Source organism: Trichosurus vulpecula, chromosome 1 (assembly GCF_011100635.1).
Source record: "Trichosurus vulpecula isolate mTriVul1 chromosome 1, mTriVul1.pri, whole genome shotgun sequence".
Classification (NCBI taxonomy): Eukaryota; Metazoa; Chordata; class Mammalia; order Diprotodontia; family Phalangeridae; genus Trichosurus; species Trichosurus vulpecula.
This window is the reverse complement of record NC_050573.1, coordinates 106,495,452-106,513,828: the sequence shown is the minus strand read 5'-3', so window position 1 is coordinate 106,513,828 and position 18,377 is coordinate 106,495,452. Positions and strand designations below refer to the sequence as shown.

Sequence of the window (18,377 nt, the reverse complement as noted above, 5' to 3'; positions counted from 1 at the left end):
AAGTGTCCCCAGTGCCTAGCACACACAGTTATGTCCTTTAACAAATATTTATTGAATGGCTATTGTCTGGTCATTTTTTCATTTGTGTCCAATTCTTCACAACCTCACCTGGGGTTTTCTTGGTGAAGATACTAGAATTGTTTGTCATTTTCTTTTCCAGTTCTTTTTACAGATGAGGAACTGAAATAAACAGGGTAAAGTGACTTGCCCAGGGTCACACAGCTGATAACTGTCTGAGGCCATGTTTGAACTCAAGAAAATGAGTCTTCCTGACTGCAGGCCTAGTGCTGTATGCACAATGGCACCACATTGAATAGATAAGGAAGACTTAAGGAGAAGAAAGTGTTTAAAGAAGGTCTTAAAAGACAAGCATGATTTTTACATGAGGCAACATGCAGGGGAGGACATCACAGGTATAGGACATGGGAAATGGAAGAGTATAAAAGAAAGAGAAAATCTTATGTGTGTTACTAGAAAAGGGAGTAGACCGCTTTGGTTTGGTTAGATCAGAGAGTCATTTACAAGACTAATTATTTGTGGCTAAAAAGGTGGATCAGTGCCAAACTGCTAACTTGGGGGGAAGACTAACGACAATCTCCATGATAATAATATCATACATAGCTATAGTTCTTTACAAGTGTCTACGTACTTTCACTTACATATTTCACTGCAGTCTCATAACAACCCTATGAGTTATGGGGTAGGCATCATTATCGCTACTTTATAGATGAGGAAATTGAGAACCAGTGATGTTCAGCGCCTATCCCAAAGTTACATGGCTGGTCAGTGGCGAAGCCATTGGACTTGTTCTAGGAATGGAACCCAAGTCTTCTAATTCCTTGATGACCTTTCTACAACATTATGCTACATTTTTAATGTCATGGTAAGGAATTGGTACATAGGCAAAGATAAGAGAAAATACAAGTCATGAAATAGTAGTAATGAGGAGGTATTGACGATTTACAAGCAAGGAAGTGCTATTTCAGGAAGATCAATCCAACAGCGGTAAACAGAATAGTTAGAGCCAGAAGAACCTGGAGGGAGAAAGACCAATTCAAAGGGTATCATGCAGGTTCCAGAATGAAGAAATAGAGGGCCTAAATTAGGAGGGTGGCAATAGGAATGGAAACTAAAGACTAGATATGGGAGAAATGACAATGATATAACCCATAAGGCTGGATGATTGATTGGATATGAGGAGTCTGGGGAGGGAGAAGTTGAAGATAAATCTGAGCTTGCAAGCCCAGGTGACTGGGAGGATGATGGAGCCCTTGATGGGAAGAGAGGCATGTTTTACTGTGACATGTCTGAATCCATGTAATAACACGAGTTATAATAGGTTTCCGCTATTTCTGAAAGGTTAAAACAACTACATTTGCATGCATCATGGCTTAGAATATCGGCTTTTTTAATAATACCATTTTTCAAGATGCTAGGCTCTTTCCCCGGGCCTTTTGAACAATGCTAAATGTGCAGATGGAAGTTGCCGGGTCAGTGCTGTTGTGTCCAGCTTGTTGAACACATTTCCTGCACATGGCCAAGTCTGATTCTTGCCTTGCTGCCCTCCAGGAAAGCCAAAGGGGGACATCAGTTGAGTTCAGGGAAATACATTTGAGGCTGACAGTACGATGATTGCATTACCTCTGCCTTGATGTTTGGGAAAGCTATTCTCTCATCTACTTGCTGGAAAAGGGTTTGACGGTTAGGTCAGTAAGGTTTTATGTGTGGTCTGAGAGGGAGGCTGCTGGATTGCAATATCTGTCTCTCAATCAGTCAATCAAACAAATGAATGAAAAGCATTTATTAAGCACCCCCTATACAGTGCCAGACACCGTGTTAAATGCTAACGATACAAAGAAAGACAAAAGTAGTCCAAGCCTTTGAGGAGTTTGCATTCTAATGCAGGATCCCTACAATATATATATATATATGTAAATCAGAACCATTTCAGTTAACGCTGAGCTTTTGCATGGTGTACAATGCTATGCTTTTTGTCTAGAATAGTAGTTACCAACGAAAAAAAAAGATGGCTTTTATCTCCCATTCACCTCCTCTCCACTCACTAGTGGAGGATCCAGGCCTTCTTCATCACTCACCTGGCCTAGCCTCCTTATGTGGTCTCCATGTCTCTAATCTCTCTCTCTTCCACTCTGTCCTTCACAAAGCTGCTCTCCTAAAAATCTTCCTAAGGCACAGATCTGATCATGCCACTCTCCTGCCCCCAAAACCTATGGTGAAAACCTACTGACTCAAGGGTAAAATACAAATTCCTCAACCTGGTATTTAAGTCTTTCCACAATCTGGCTTCAACCTTCTTTTGCAGCCTCAAGTCACATTTATTACCTTGACAAACTCCATCCAAACCTGTACCACCAGTGGTTTTCCCAACTTGATAGACTGCCTCGTGTCTCACTGTTTTCAAACAGGCTATCTGTCTCTCAAGCCAGGAATGCACCACTCTCTGCCCATCTCTGCCTTGCAGAATCCTTTTTCTTCCTTCAAGGAATCTTCCCTGATTCCCCCAGACAAAAGTCTGCTCTCCCTTCTCTTTTTTTTCCTAGAATACTTTGGAGACCTCCTCTGCCTCATCACATTCTATCTTGTATAATAACACTTGTATCTGTGTACATGTTATAACCTCCCTAGCAGAATGTTAAGTTCCTGGAGGGCAGGTATTATTTTTGGAGTGGATAGAGTGCTGGACCCAGAGTCAGGAAGACTTTTCCTCCTGCATTCAAATCTGGCCTCAGACACTTCCCTAGCTCCGTGACCCTAAGCAAGTCACTTAACCTTGTTTGCCTCAGTTTCCTCATCTGTAAAATGAGATGAAGAAGAAATGGCAAACCACTCCAGTATCTTTGCCAAAAAAACCCTAAATGGAGTCATAGAGTCAGATATGACTGAAAACAACTGAACAACAGACAGGTGGACCAAAAGCCAATGAATATGGAGAATTACCCACATGTCCTGTTCTGTCCTAGGACTTCTCTACTAAATCCTAGTCCTTCTTTCCTATATGTCTTGACAAAAGGAATTTCCCAATATAAGGAAGGGGTGGGTAGAAGGAAGAAACATCTATTAATTGCCAGCCCAGGAGTCAGGAGGACCTGAGTTCAAATCTGACCTCAAACACTTACTAGCTGTGTGACCCTGGCCAAGTCACTTAACCTTGTTTGCCTCAGTTTCTTTATCTGTAAAATGAATTGGAGAAGGAAATGGCAGTATCTTTGAAAAGAAAACCCCAAACCGGATCACAAAGAGTCACACATGACTAATTGACAAAAAACAACAAAAACATGCCAAATATCATCTCATTTGAGATCCATAACAACCCTGGTAGATGCTATTTTATAGGCGAGGAAACTGAGGCAGAGGTGAAATAACTTGCCCAGTGTCACACAAATAGTAAGTGTCTGAGGTGATTGGAACTAAGGGCTTCCTGACTCTAGACCCAGCACTCTGGCCACTGACCCACCTGGCTGCCGCTAAAGAAATTATTCTAGGGGCAGCTAGGTGACACAGTGAGTAGAGCACCGGCCCTGGAGTCAGGAGGACCTGAGTTCAAATCCAGCCTCAGACCCTTGACACACTTACTAGCTGTGTGACCTTGGGCAAGTCACTTAATCCCAATTGCCCTGCCTTCCCCCCACTCCAAAAAAAAAAAAAAGAATTATTCTATATCTTATAGGGAAAGGAAGATCAGCTTCAGTGTTAGTGCTGACTCTGCAGCTGTGTGACCATATCCAAATCCTTCACCTCTCTGAAGTCACCTACCTCATAAAGTTGTTGTAAGGACACAGTGAAGTAATGCATGGGAAAGGTCTCTAGAACGGTAAAGCACACTAGTATAATTGTTATTATTACTGCTACTCCTCGAAAGGACACCCACATGTCCCATATCGGGTAAACAAGGGCTCCCTGAAGCAGCTGTGGGCTGCTGGAGTCCATTCATTGTGCAGAAGTAGAAAGAATAAGCCCCACATCTTCAAAATCCAAGCTTGTCCCGGAAGTGCTACAGATGTCTTGCAGATTGCCCTGGAGTGGCGTGTATTTTCAAAGTTAAATGAGTATATTTACGTTTCTATGAAATAGCTCTACCCACTCCCCAGAGATATTAACAGCTCCTTCTCTTGGCTAAGTAGCTTTAAAACATGGCCCGGCTAATGTTGTGAGGTGTAGAATGGGGGCTGGGGTAACATAAACCTTGAGAGAGAAATAAAAGTAGAGAACTTCAGAATTGAATGGAACCTTAGAGACAGCTAGTCCAACTCCTTTTTACAGATGGGAAAACCAAGTCCCAGAGAAGGGAAATGGTTTGCCAAAAGTAAGAAATGAGATTGCATGATGGAGAGTTAAGAATTTTGGGGGAGGAATCAAAGGATGTGGAATTGATTCCCGGATCTATCACTTACTACTGTGCTACTATGGGTGAGACTAAGACTCAGTTTCCTCAACTGTGAAATGAGAACAAAATATCTGCCCTATCCACACTCAGATAGCTGTTGTAAGAAAAGCATTTTATATACTTTAAAACAAACTGCATGTTAGTATTGCTTCTGTGATGCTTTTAAAATACATGGCAGAATCAAGGGATAATTGGGATGGGTTTTTTTTGTTTGTTTGTTTGTTTTTTTTAGAAAGTAGAGAGTCAAGCTTCCCTACAAAAGAGTGGCAAATAGAGTACATGTTGCCCTCCGGGATGGGGTGTAAGGGGTGTGGGGATTTGTTAGTGTGAGGTCAAGTGCAACATAAATCCTAGGTTTTGATAGGTGAGCTTTTAGCTTATTTAGCCCAAAACCAAGCTTCCATATCATTCCCAGGCCAATAGCTCCAAATTTTGCCACTTTTTCGGTGTCCTTCAGCCCTTCTCCTGGCTACCAACAACTTGTACTCTATCCTAGGAACCTCCCTGGACTCTGATAGGTTGAGCTTTCCCGTTTATCTTATCTGAGATAAAATCTCTATTCCCCAATCCTACCTAATTCTTCTTTATATATAGTCTCACCTTAATAGAATGTAAGTGTTTTGAGAGGAGGACTGTGGGTTTGCTTGTATTTGTATTTGCCAGTACTTAACACAATGCCTGACATATAGTAAGTACTTAATAGAGGCAGCTAGGTGGGTCAGTAGCTAAAGTGGTAAGCCAAGAATCAGAAAGACATGAGTTCAAATCCAATCTTAGACATTTGCTGTGTGACCCAGGGCAAGTCACTTAACCGCTGCCTCAGTTTCCTAAACTGTAAAATAGGAGGTAATAAGAGCACCTAACTCCCAGGGTTACTGTGAATCTCAAATGTATTTGTAAAACACATCACAGTGCTTGGCACATAGTAGGTGATCAACAAATGCCTATTTCATTCTTTCCATAACACATGCACTGTTTATCTATCTTAAACACTTTCAACTCTGGAAAGGATTTTGGAACAATTCTTTGGGCCATCCTCTCTAGACATTATTATATTTCATTAATTTCAAAGTGATAAAAAAAATCTGCAATGGAAACACACATATTCAAAGCCTTGCTTGCCACATTACCTTTCTGAGACTAGGACTAGTAGTACCTGAATTACCTAACTCACAAGGGTTGTTGGGACAGATAAACAAGATAATGTATATGCAGGAGCTTCGGAAAATACAAAGGTTACACAGACGTTAGGTGTCATTATTCACTCATGTTAACAACAAGATTTCACATTTTACTTGGGACTGCCTCCAAGATTTTCTATAAATGTCCCACAATGTGTGTGCTTCAAATAAAAATAATGTATTCTTCCATAGTACATTATGACTTTCTAATTCTCTCACACATGTTCTCTCTTAGGATTCAACTCAATTCAGTTCAATATGCATTTCTTTATCAGCTATGTACTAGGCATTTCTGCCAGCCATGGGAGAATAAAAAGACCAAACAAACAAATAAATAAACAAAAAACAGTCCCTGCCCTCCAAGAACTTATACTCTACCAAGTGGGAGTGGAAGAGGACAGAGAAACAACCATTTCATACAAAAGCAAATGCAAAATATTTACAAACTACAATCTATCCTTGATGTTAGCATGTTTAATTTTTGTGACTTCAGGCATTTGAGTGATTTTATTTTATTAGTAAACTCATTTTCACTGCACCGGCAATGTCATTCATGGCTATGCACAGTGGAGAAAATAACTGAGGCCATGCCGAGTTTACATCTGCAAAAATGAGGAAAGTAGTCATAAAAGTGTTTATGAATCCGCTCCAGAAAGTGCTAGTGTAACCTCTCAAATGTACAATGAGGAAACTGAAAAAAACTGAAATGGGCTAAGTTTGTGTGTAAATAAGATGGTGGTTACCCCCGCCCCTCGATGGCATTAGAGAGGCCAGGCAAGTGTCCTGCCTGTAGGGAGCTCAGACAGGAGCATGTGCTTTTCATGGGGGAACAGTTTAACCACAGAGCCTAAAGAGAGATTATTAGCAGGTTGCCCCTTTCCCTTTTTTTTTTAACCTCAGGGTCCTTTGGACATCACTGCCCCTGCCCCTCCACCTTCCCGTCCAATCCAGCATTGCCACTCCCCTTCCCAGCATTTTATGGGTTATTTCACGGTTACTCTGTTAGGAAGAGTGCGTATTATCAGAATTAATGTTTTGTTATAAAGAATTGTATGCAGAAAAGTACATTTTCAGCAATCTCTAGCAAAGATGATGGTTTTTGGTGGTGGTGGGAACCTAACACCCTACTTCCCATAGGTTCAATGTATCAACACTCACATTTTTTACTTTTGCACTGTTTTCTGGGAATGTTACACCCTCAAAAGTTAAGGATCGACAGTAAATACAAAGTAATATGGGGAGGGGAGGGGAGGAAGAGCTCCAACAACATGAGAGATGAGGAGAGGCTTCCTGTAAGAAATGGTATAAGGCTGAGCCTTGAAGAGAGCAATCCATGCTAACAGGTAGAGGTGAGGAGGGAGAATGTTCCAGACATGAGGGACAAACAAGGCAGGAGATGGAATATTGTGTGTGAGTTTGACCAGACTGAAGAATCTAGAAAGGAGAATAATGGGGAATAAATCTCGAAAAACAAATTGGAGCCAGACTGTGAAGAGCTTTAAATGCCAAACAGGTTTGTATTTTATCTGAAAGACAAGAGGGGCCCACTGAAACTTCCTAAGCAAGGATCAAGACTTGAGTTTTAGGAATATTAATTTGGCACCTGTATGAATGATGGATTGGGAAGGGGAGGGGTTGGAAGCAGAGAGACTACTTAGGGTTCTATTAGAATAGACAAGGGAGAGGCGATGAGGTGCTGAACTGGGGAGATAGCCACAAGAATGAAGAGAAGGGCAGATGCAATGGATGTTACTGGGACAGAATGGAAAAAGATTATAAACCTCACAAAACAACCCCCTCCTCATCCCCACACGTTCCCTTCCTTACAATTTCCTCCTCCTCAGGAAGTAGGCATAATAAATATGATGGTTCCCATTTAAGTGACTTGACCAAGGTCACAAACTCTGATTCCAAGTCCATTGTTTTGACCACACCATACCACCTCTCAGTCTAAAAATGTTCATATTATAGCTTACCGATTCCATAATGAATCTCTGGAAGAAAAACTTGAAAGCCTTGAGGCTGAAGATCTCATGTCTCAGCCGTCACCATCAGAAAGTTACCTACATTGGAGGGGAAAAGTAACAAAAGTCACTTGTCATCAGGTAGAAGAAGCTTTCTAGGCAACAAGAATGATCTGTGATTTCAGCAGTGTAGGAAGTGTCTCTACCAACACAGATCCAGCTGCCTATGAGTCAGGAGGTAAGTTCCAAAGAGATGCCTGAGGCACACAGAGGGGAAGGGTCACTAAATTTGTAAATGTTAAATGCAGAATTCGAATCCAGATCTTTCTGATTCCAAACCCAACACTATTATCTACTACACCAAGCTAGTTCTTCCTCTTTTTTTAGTCCACGTGGCATTTTCAATTTGGTAACCAGAGCACTTAGTCTAGGAATCCTCCAACAATAATAGAATAGCTATGAAGGAATCTGAAACTAGACTTCCCAGCTTTATACAGACAACTCAACCCCAAGCTGCAAGGTCTCTTCAAATCCCGTGATTCTATGAGATTGCCCCTTATGCATTAGCCAGGAGCGAGCCTTGCACAGCTCACATGAACCTGGGAGTTATTCCTGGGTTCTATTTCCAGCTCTACCTTGGGTAGCATTTTGCAAGTCATTAACTTTGCCAGACTTCAGTTTAGAACCCCCATCTCTAAGAACATTGGCAACATCAACAGACACCTCCAGATGTGTGTGTGCCTACCCAAAGGCACCAAGGACAGGCTAAAGCACAGGGGTTTCCCCTGTAATAGAAACCAACCTATAAAAACAGCCAGGCATATTCCTAGGCAGCAGCTCTGTAACACAGAAAGGAGTTTAATTAATTGGCAAATAAATACCAATGTTTAATTAATTGCTATTTGTACAGAGCTATGGAAGCCTGGGATGAAAAGTATTACATGAGGAAATGGTTTCAGCATGGCCGTTTTGGGGGATGAGGGGTAAAAACAAACAAAAACAATGAATGGAGGAGGGGGAGAACACAGCAAACAACCACTTTTTCCAGTTCTAGTTTCTAGAGTCATTGGATTATATCTTCATGACCCTTGGTCACAACATAAGGCCTACTCCAGTCATTCTCTCCTAAGTCCTCCATTTCTTTTCCTGGTAAGATGGAAAATCTTGGACTATTTGCTTTCTTCACACATATTCTGTGCTCTCCTACATTCTTACCTCTGTATATTCAGTTCTCAGTTCCTGGAATGCCCTGCCTCCCTTTTCTGTCTGTTATAATTCTACTAATCTTAAAAATTAAATGCCACCATGTCCATGAAGCATTATCAAGTCTCACCCAGAAATGATCTCTCCTCCCTATGTATCTTTGTTTATACCCCTCCAAAGAATTAATAACTGACATTTACATAGTTCTTTAAAGTTTACAAAGCTCTTTACACACATTATGGTATATTGGTTGAAGGAACTGGGCATGTTTAGCGAAGAGAAGACTCTGGGGGATGTGATAGCTCTCTTCAAATATTTGAAGGGCTAAGATTTCAAGGAGGGATTAGAGTTGAACTGTTTACCCACAGAGGGCAGAACTGGAAGTGAGTAGGTGGTAATCAAAGAGACCAAATTAGCCTTGACTTAAGGCAAAACTTCCTAACAATTAGAGCTGTCCAAAAAATGAACGGGCTGTCTAGAAAGGTGGCAGGTTCTACTTCTTTGGCCATCTGCAAACCAAGGATAGGCAACTCTGTCTGGTACATTACAGCTGTGATTCTTTTTATGTATGGCCTATACCAAGGGCTGCTAAGGACCCCTTTGACTCTCAAATTTTGTGATTCTGTGAGCCTCATAACCCTCTCTGAGGAAGTTAAGTGAGTTGAATCATAGAATCAGCAGTGAGATTAGAACCGAGGTGTGCAGGAGGCCAAGGCCAAAAATCTATCCTTTCCTTTTCATATTCTATTTTGTAATGTACTAATTTGTACATATTTCTTATTTCTTATCCTATATTATAAACTCTTTGAGGGTAAGAATCTCTTGAAGAACATCAGAGTTGGAAGGGACCTCAAGAAGTCACATAGTCTATCCTTTAACTGAACCATGCATTCCCTGTATAACACGTCTAATTAGCGCTCATCCAGCCTCAAAAAATGACTTTGAATCATTTATCCTTGTATCTTCCAAAGACAGAGTACTTTATACACAAAGCCTGTAATGAGTGTCTTTTGTTGAAAGGTGACTTACATTTCCATGAAGCGTTATACAGTTCAAATGAGCTTAACATTATCTCATTTATGCCTCAGAACCTTGTGAAGCAGAAAGAGTACAAGTTTTATCATGGGAGGCAATATGACCTAGTGGATAGAGTGCTTGACCTGGAATCAAGAAGACCCAGGTTCAAATTCTGCCTCTGATATTATCAGCAGTGTGACCACAAGGCAAGTCGCTTGCCTTTCTGAGCCACTGTTTCCTCATCTGTAAAAAGGGGACAGTAATACCAGTAGGACCCTACCCCAGGGGGTTAGTGTCAGGTTCAGGAGTGATAAGGTATGTAAAATGCTCTGTAAACTTTAACTTGCTAAATAAAACTTCAGGTTTATCTCCATTTTACAGATAAGTTAACCAAGATCCTTTTCCTAGGACATAGTAACTGGAGGGGAACTAGAACTTGGGTCTTCTGACTTAAATCCCATGTTTTTGCCCATGTGACACTGCCTTCATGAAATTCACTTTATGTAGGACTTCCATATTTTCACAAGGCCATACCACAAAGTCAGGGGGTTGTTTTTTGTTTTAGGGACTGGGTCTTCTTATCTTGCTCAGGCTGGAAGTTTAGTCACTCTTGGATCTGACCCAACCACTGATCAGCAAGGGGAGCTTTTGACCCGTTCCATCTTGAACTTGAGCCAGTTCACCTCTCCTTAGGCAGCTTGGTAGCCACCCCTGTGCCCCACTATTAGGGACTCAGCTTATTGGTGCCAGACTTACTGTGGACACCAAATAAGCTTTAGCCCTACTACAACTCAGAATTCCTGAGCTCAAGTAATCCATCCACCCTCAGCTGCCTCAGTAGTAGGGATTTCAGGTGTGCACCACCTTTCCCAATGCCACTGGGCCCAATGCCACTATTATTCTAAGATACAATTAACCTTGGGGCAGATTTTCAAGCTCAAAAAAGGTGCAGCAAGCCTAACAAATGGTTATCAAGCTCAGAAGACAGCTTTGAATCCTTTATACTTGTATGTTCCAAAGACACAGTATTTTTCACATAGTAAGCACATAACAAGTAATTTTTTTGAAAGACAGGTTACATTTCCACGAAGTGTTATACAGTTAAAAAGAGCATTACATTATCTCATGTGAAAACGCACATGTTTCTCCCTGCAGAACTCTTCTCAATTGCACCCGCCTTTTTTTGTCTTAAGATAATAGTACTTTTTACGCTGTCATGAGTGAGGAAAGATTTTAAGCAACCAACCTACAAAAGTTCACAGGAATTCATCACAATAAACAACATTTACTACATGCCATACAGATACAGTTTCTGTAGTAATTCCTTGACAATACTACAATAACTCCCATACATAGTACATGGGTACAATGCATATTAATAATTTAATACACAGTTGGATTTTAATCCAAAAATGTCCTTTGTATATACTAGTCAATAAAATGGTTTCCTGAATTTTGGATGTTTTCTGAAGAGTATATTATGAAATGATGAGTCATCTGCAGCTGGCTATAGTTATATGCAATCTCATCCACCCCAACCTACCCTCACCCAAACTAAATTCCCCCAAAGTATCCATGCACAGCTTTCCTGTTCAGTGTGAAGTATGTCTAGGCATCTAGGAAAATTTTAGACTCACAGGAAAGAGAATATTTGTTTAAATTTTGTTCCCAATCTTCAAAGCTCTCTATCTTAGGGCTGCCCATCCTTCAAGGCCTAACTTGAGTCCCACTTTCTTCAGGAAGCATACACCCAACCCTGAATCAGTCACCATATTGGTCCCAAGAGTATGGAGAGCGGCACAATTCCATCATCACTACTGGAAAAAGATCCTCAGGAGAAGTAACCAGAGTCAGTGACCCTTCCTAATCCCTAAATGACAATGTACGTATTTTTGAATATATTTATAAGTTTTCTCTGATAGAATGTAAACTCTTTATGACCAAAGGCGCTCTAATCCTATAACCGAACTGCTTCATTTTAGTCTCTGTCTCTTCAGCGCCTAATACAGTACGCAGGAGATGCTTAGGAAATACTTAGAGTAGAGGAAGTGACAGGGTCTGATCTATATTTTAAGAAGGGCAATCTGGAGGTAGTACGGAGGATAGATTGGAGGAAGAGAGAATAGCTAGAAGGCTACTACGAAGGTTCAAGTGAGAAGTGTTGAGTATCTGAACAAGGGTAGAGGTCATGTGAGTGGAGAGAAGGGTAGGAATATGAGAGAGATTGTGGAGGCAGATAAGTGGTTGGATGTGGGGAATGATGAAGTGCAAAAGACTCAAGGAGGGGAATTAAAGGTGCTCAGGTAATAGAAACACAGAATATCAGAACAAGAAGGGACTTTAGAGATTAACAAATAATAACGAATTGTAATTATAGCTAGCATCATAGAAACTAAGGTTTGTAAAAGGATTTACAAGCATTATCTCATTTGATCCTTGCAACAACCTTTACAGATGAGGAAACTGAGGCTGAGAGAGAGAGGTTAAATATGCCCAGGGTCACAATAATAAGTGCCTGAGGCAAGATTTGAACTCAGGTTTTCCTGACTGCAAATCCAACACTCTATACACTGCACTACCAGAGATTCTTAACCTGGAGTCCATTAATCTGTTGTTTTGTTTTTAAATATTGTGATCATGATATTTCAATATAATTGGTTTTCTTTGTAATACTATCCATTTTATTCTATTCATTTGACAAACATTACTCTGAAAAGAGGACTTTAGAATTCACCAGACCACCAAAGAGATCCATGACACAAACAAGGTGAAGTACTCCTGATCTAGTTAAACCCCCTTCTTTTAAAGATGTAACAAGAATCACACTCGGGTTCTAGCTCTGAAGTTTTCTCAGATTTTGTGTGAGCTATTTGGAATAATCAATGTATATAAGTCATAGCCTTCCCCATTGCCTCAACACTACTTAGGCCATGTAAGAGTCACAAATCAAATAGTAAGAATTTAATTACAATTTAAAACATTGTAAATAAAGGAACGTTACTGTGTCATGCAGCCAAATCTTGATGTTTCATACACAAATAGGTGCAATTTCTTATGGTTCTTTATATAGTGGATGGGAGAAAACATCCAAGGAAAATTTATTGAAAAGATGTGAAAAACTACCCCTCCCAAACAGCGGCAGATAGGGTATGGAAAGAGTTAATTCTTTCCCTGGATCCTATCAGTATGCTTTCTATGGCCTGCACAGAGATCTTTGGATCTAGATTTTCCTTGGCTCGGGTCTGGGCTTGCAACAACAGCTACATGGACACTTGGGTTGCTGTTCTCTTCATTGCCAAAGGTGTACCTAGTGTAGGATGCAGGCTCAGCATCTCCTGCTTATTAGACTATATCCCATGACATCAGCCTGTTTAATCTCAGCTCTCCCCCACAGCAGCCCCAAAGTGCATAAGACCTCCCCTTTCCATGTGGCTCGGTCTGCTTATTGCCATATTTTTTTTTCATGTTTACAACTCCAGATGCAATTCCATGAGTCCCACAAGCTTCTGACACCCCAGGTTTTCCTCCAGTAAATGCAAGTTCCCTTACCCCTCCACTATGGGGACTAAAGACTGTGCTAGAAAACTACATCATGGGCCAAGGTAATCCCCGCCCACATTATACAGGTGGGGAAATTGAGACTCAGAAAAGGGAAATAACTCATCGACAAATCAAAGTGACAAATAGACAACCGGTCCCCTAACTCCTAGGCCTACACACATTCCAATATATAGTTATTTCAGTATTAACTAACAAGCTGACTGATGACTATCTCTGTGGTTGTAGCTCTCATGAAAGTGAGTAGTGTTTCCTAGGAAATACAGAATTACTAAACTTTATTTTTTCTTACTTTTTTATTAATGCCTTTTGTATTTACATCACTGTTTCCTAATATGTCGCCCAATACAACTGAATCCTCTCTTGTAATAAAGAAAAATAGCAAAACCAAGACACCATTTTGGGCAATGTATATGACATTCTATACCTATGATCTCCTATCATTCTACTAAGAAGAAGGAATTGTATTTCATTGGCCATTCTCGGGGATTCAGATTGGTCTTTCCAATTAATCAGGACTCAACCACCTTTCAGTGTTGTCCATTTACACTGCTATAATCATTGCCTATTGTTCTCCAGGTTCTTTGAACTTCACGATAAATCAATACATGAAAGTCATATATGGTTCTCTGAATTCCTCATATTTGTCATTTCCTACTGAACACTAGGAATTCCATTACATTCACATGCAGAATCTACTCAACTTCGATAGTATCAATTAATGTCTTTTAAGGGAACCTATATTTACTATTAATCAGGAAACTGGATGACTGCCATCTATGCTCTTTATCCTCCAAATGGGTAGGAAGTTGAAACAGTTGGTTGCACCTAATGTAAACCTACCAACAACTTCCTAAGAAAATGTCTTAGTCAAGAAGCATTTATTAAGCACTTATTATGCGCCAGCCACTCTACTAATTGCTAAGGATACAAAGAAAGGCAAGAATAGTCCCCACCCTCAAAAAGCTCATGTTTTAATAGGGGAGACAACTTGCAAACTCTAAGCATATACCTTCAATAAAGGCGAAATTGGAGGTATCTTAGAGGGAAGGCACTAGCATTACGGGAGACCAGTTTCTTGTACAAAGTGGTGTTTTGTCTAAAACTTGAAGGAAACCTTGGAAGCCAGGAGCCAGAGGTGAGGAGAGCAAGGGGAACAACAGCATGGGAGGCCAATGTTACTGGATCACAGAGTACATAGAGGGGGTAAGATGTAAGAAGAATGGGAAGCTAGGAAAGAGTCACGTTATGAAAGACTTTAAAAGCCAAATGGAAAATTTTATATTTGTTTCTAGAGGTAATAGGAGGGTCCAGAGTTTACTAAAGGGGCATATAGGGATGTATGGGGGAATTGGTCAGATCTACGCTTTAGCAAGAACACTCTGGCAGCTGAGCAGAGGATGGAATGGAATATGAAGTGGGGAGACTTGTGGTAGGGAGACCAATCAGAAAACTTTTGTAAGAGTTGAGTGGTGGGTTTCCAGGGCTTCAAGTCCCAACTAAAATCTCATCTACTACAGGAAGCCTTTCCCAACCTCTCTGAATTTTAATGCCTTCCCCCTCTTAGTTATTTACTATTTATCCTGCATATAGCTTGTTTGTACCTATTTGTTTGCTTATTATCCCTCTTATTAGAATGTGAACTTCTCAAGGGCAGTGACGGTCTTTTGTCTCGTGTGTGTGTGTGTGTGTGTGTGCGCACGCGCGTGTGTGTGTATCCTCCCCACCCCACAGGACCTGGCACTTCTTACACATTTAATGCTTATTCATTGACTGCCTGGGGTGATGAGGACTTGCACCAGAATGATGGCAGAGAGGCCTCACTTAAATTAAACTCCTTCACAGCACTGTCCCTTGGCAATGGTGTCAGTTACCTCAGGACTTCCTGGGGTATAGGCTGAGGCAAAACACAATAGCATTACCGTAAATCCAGAATAATGTTCCAAGGACAACATGAAATCTCCACCTCCACAGGTCTTTTACAAAATGGAAACTGATCCAAGGAAAAGTCGTCTGAATGGCTTTGATATATGTTCACTCTTGACTGAGTGCCAAACCACCTGGCCTGGGCTTATAGATAAACCTCCATTGCATAGGACTCCTAAGACACAGGTCTGATCACGTCATTCCCTGCACCAGAAACATCCTTCAGTGCTAGATGTTGTTTATGGAAAAGGACACTGAGGCTAAAAGAATCTAAAATAGATTCCTCCAAATCTTCTGGTGAATCAATAAAAAAAAAATTGTTAAAGGTTTTATCACAGAGAGAAAGAAGCATAAGAAAGAGTGTTGTGATATGGAAAAAGCATAGAACTTGAAGCCAGAAGAACAGGGTTTGAAACCAGGAAATGTTACTTATTAGTTACATGACTTCACCTATCCTGAGCCTCAGTTTCCTCATCTGTAAAATGAGGGTTTGGGCTAGATGGTCCCTGAGGACCCTTCCAGCTCAAAGTCCCGTGATAGAGTCCATCCATTTGCTGCATGTAAATTGTTCACTCACTAACCTTTGCATCTCTGAACTTCTTTTTAGAGAAAGAAATGGACTGCCTCCCTAGATAATTGGTCAATCAACATTATTTAACAAGTGGCTGCTCTGTTCCAAACAATTTTCTGCAAGTTACAGTAGGAATTCAAAAGAAATGTTTGACTCATCTTTCTCTTTTATTCCCTGTGTTTCTAAGTCTATGATCATCCGATCTTATGATCCAGTCACCAAGTCCTGGCAATCTTTCCTTTGAAATATCACCTTCCCCTCCATTCCTATGGAAACCAGACTAGTCTAAGACTGTCACCATATTCCAGGATTACTGCAGCATTCTCCTCCTCTACTGCAGCATTCTCTCCAGCCTCTAATTCATGGGTTCTGAGCTAAGGGGTCCATGAGATTTCTGGGACAACATGAACCTGGATGAGAAAAAAAATACATCTTTATTTTCATGTACTTTTACCTCAAATTTGAAATTTCCTTCAATTAGTTAAAATAATAATAATAGCAGACAGCATTTAAACAGCTCTTTTAAGATTTTTAATAAATTTCTCATTTGATCCTCACAACAAACCTGGGAAACAGGTGTTAGTATCATCCTCATTTTACAGATGAGGAAGCTGAGGCAGGCACTGGTTAAGTGACTTGCCCAGAGTCACCCTGCTAGTAAGTATCCAGGATCACATTTGAATTCAAGTCTTCATAACTACTGGTTCAATACTCTATTCACCACATGACTTAGCTTCTGCAATTCAACAATTTAAAAACATTATTTTGGTAGGGGGTGTATGTGGTTCACCAGACTGCTAAAGGGATCTATGATACAAAAATGGTTAAGAATCCTTGTCCTACCAATATAATAAAAATGACAATTCTATCTAAATTAATCTACTTATTCAGTCCTATGACACTCAAACTACCAAAAATTATTTTATAAAGCTAGAAAAAATAGTAACAAAATTCATCTGGAAGAAGCAAAACTCAAGAATCTGAAGAGAATCAGTGAAAAAACATAACGGAAGGTAGTCTAGCTGTAACAGATCTCAAACTGTATTATAAAGTGGTCATTTTCAACACAATCTGACGCTGGCTAAGAATAGAGTGGTGAATCATTGGAAGAGATTAGGTGAACAATATATTGTAGTAAATAAGCATAGTAATCTAGTGTTTGATTAACTCAAAGATTCAAGCTTTGGGGACAAAAAGTCATTGTTTGACAAAAACCGCTAGGGAAACTGAAAAACACTATGGCAGAAACTAGGTACGGACCAACATCTCACGCTGTCTACCAAGATTAGGTGAAAATGAGTACGTGCTTTAGACATGAAGAATGATACCATGAGCAAATTAGGGGAGCATAGAATAGTTTACCTCTCAGATCTATAGATAAGGGAAGAATTTAGGGCCAAACAAGAGATACAGACCATTATGAGATATAAAATGGATAATTTTGATTATGTGAAATTAAAAAAGGTTTTTCACAAACAAAAAAAAATGCAACCAAAATTGGAAAGAAAGCAGAAAATTGGGGGAAAATGTTTTTATAGCAAGTATCTCTGATAAAGGCCTCATTTCTCAAACAGACAGAGAACAGAGTCAAATTTATAAGAATATAAGTCATTTCCCAATTGATAAATGGTCAAAGGATATGAACAGGCAGTTTCCAGAACAAGAAATCAAAGCTCTCTACAGTTGAATGAAAATATACTGTAAATCACTACTGACTAGAGAAATGCAAATTAAAACAACTCTGAGGTACTGTACACCTCATACCTATCAGATTGGCTAACATGACAGAAAAGAAAAATGATAAATGTTAGAGAAGATGTGGGAAAATTGGAACACTCGTGCATTGTTGATGGAGCTGTCATCTAAGGTATAAGCTTTGCCCACTCCTTCCATTTCCCCTCCATTATAATAGCTCTTTCATGCCCCTTTTATGTTGTATAATTTACCCCCATTCAATCTCCCTGCTCATTCTTCTTCCAGTGCAATTTTCTTTCTCATCCCTTTATTTTTTTGGAGGAGGGATATCATCCCATCAAAGTCACCTTACATCCACACCCTCTGTCTATATATACTTCTTCTAATTGCTCTTATAGTAACAAAGTTCTTAAGAGTTACAAATACTAGCTTGCCAAATAGAAATACAGTTTAACCTTATTGAATTTCTTACATTTTTCTCTTGTTTCTTTTTTACCTTTTTATTTTTCCCTTGAGTTATATATTTGGGGGCCAAATTTTTTTATTCAGTTCTGGTCTTTTAATTTGCAATGCTTGTAAGTCTTCTATTTCATTAACTATCCATTTTTTCCCCTGAAATATCATATTCACTTTTGCTGGGTAAGTGATTCTTGGTTGTGATCTTAACTCCTTTGCCTCTAAGCCCTTCAGTTCATTGATATGGAAGCTGCCAAATCCTATGTAATCCTGACTGTGGTTCCACGATATTTGAATAGCTTCTTTTTGGTTGCTTGCAGTACTTTCTCTTTGATCTGTGACCTCTAGAATTTGGCTATGATGTTCCTGGAACTTTCTGTTTTGGGATCTCTTTCAGCTGA

At 40.0% G+C, this 18,377-nt stretch overlaps 1 protein-coding gene across 1 annotated transcript in view; it reads right to left on the bottom strand.

Moving 5' to 3' along the window:
• The window catches only part of ASAP1 (ArfGAP with SH3 domain, ankyrin repeat and PH domain 1), a 478,196-nt gene that overhangs the window by 429,786 nt on the left and 30,033 nt on the right, over positions 1 to 18,377 (bottom strand). Inside the window, exon 2 of the mRNA XM_036755612.1 lies at positions 7,563 to 7,649. Coding sequence (XP_036611507.1) covers positions 7,563 to 7,621 — 59 coding nt within the window. The 5' untranslated portion in view covers positions 7,622 to 7,649. The remainder of the gene's footprint in view (positions 1 to 7,562; positions 7,650 to 18,377) is intronic.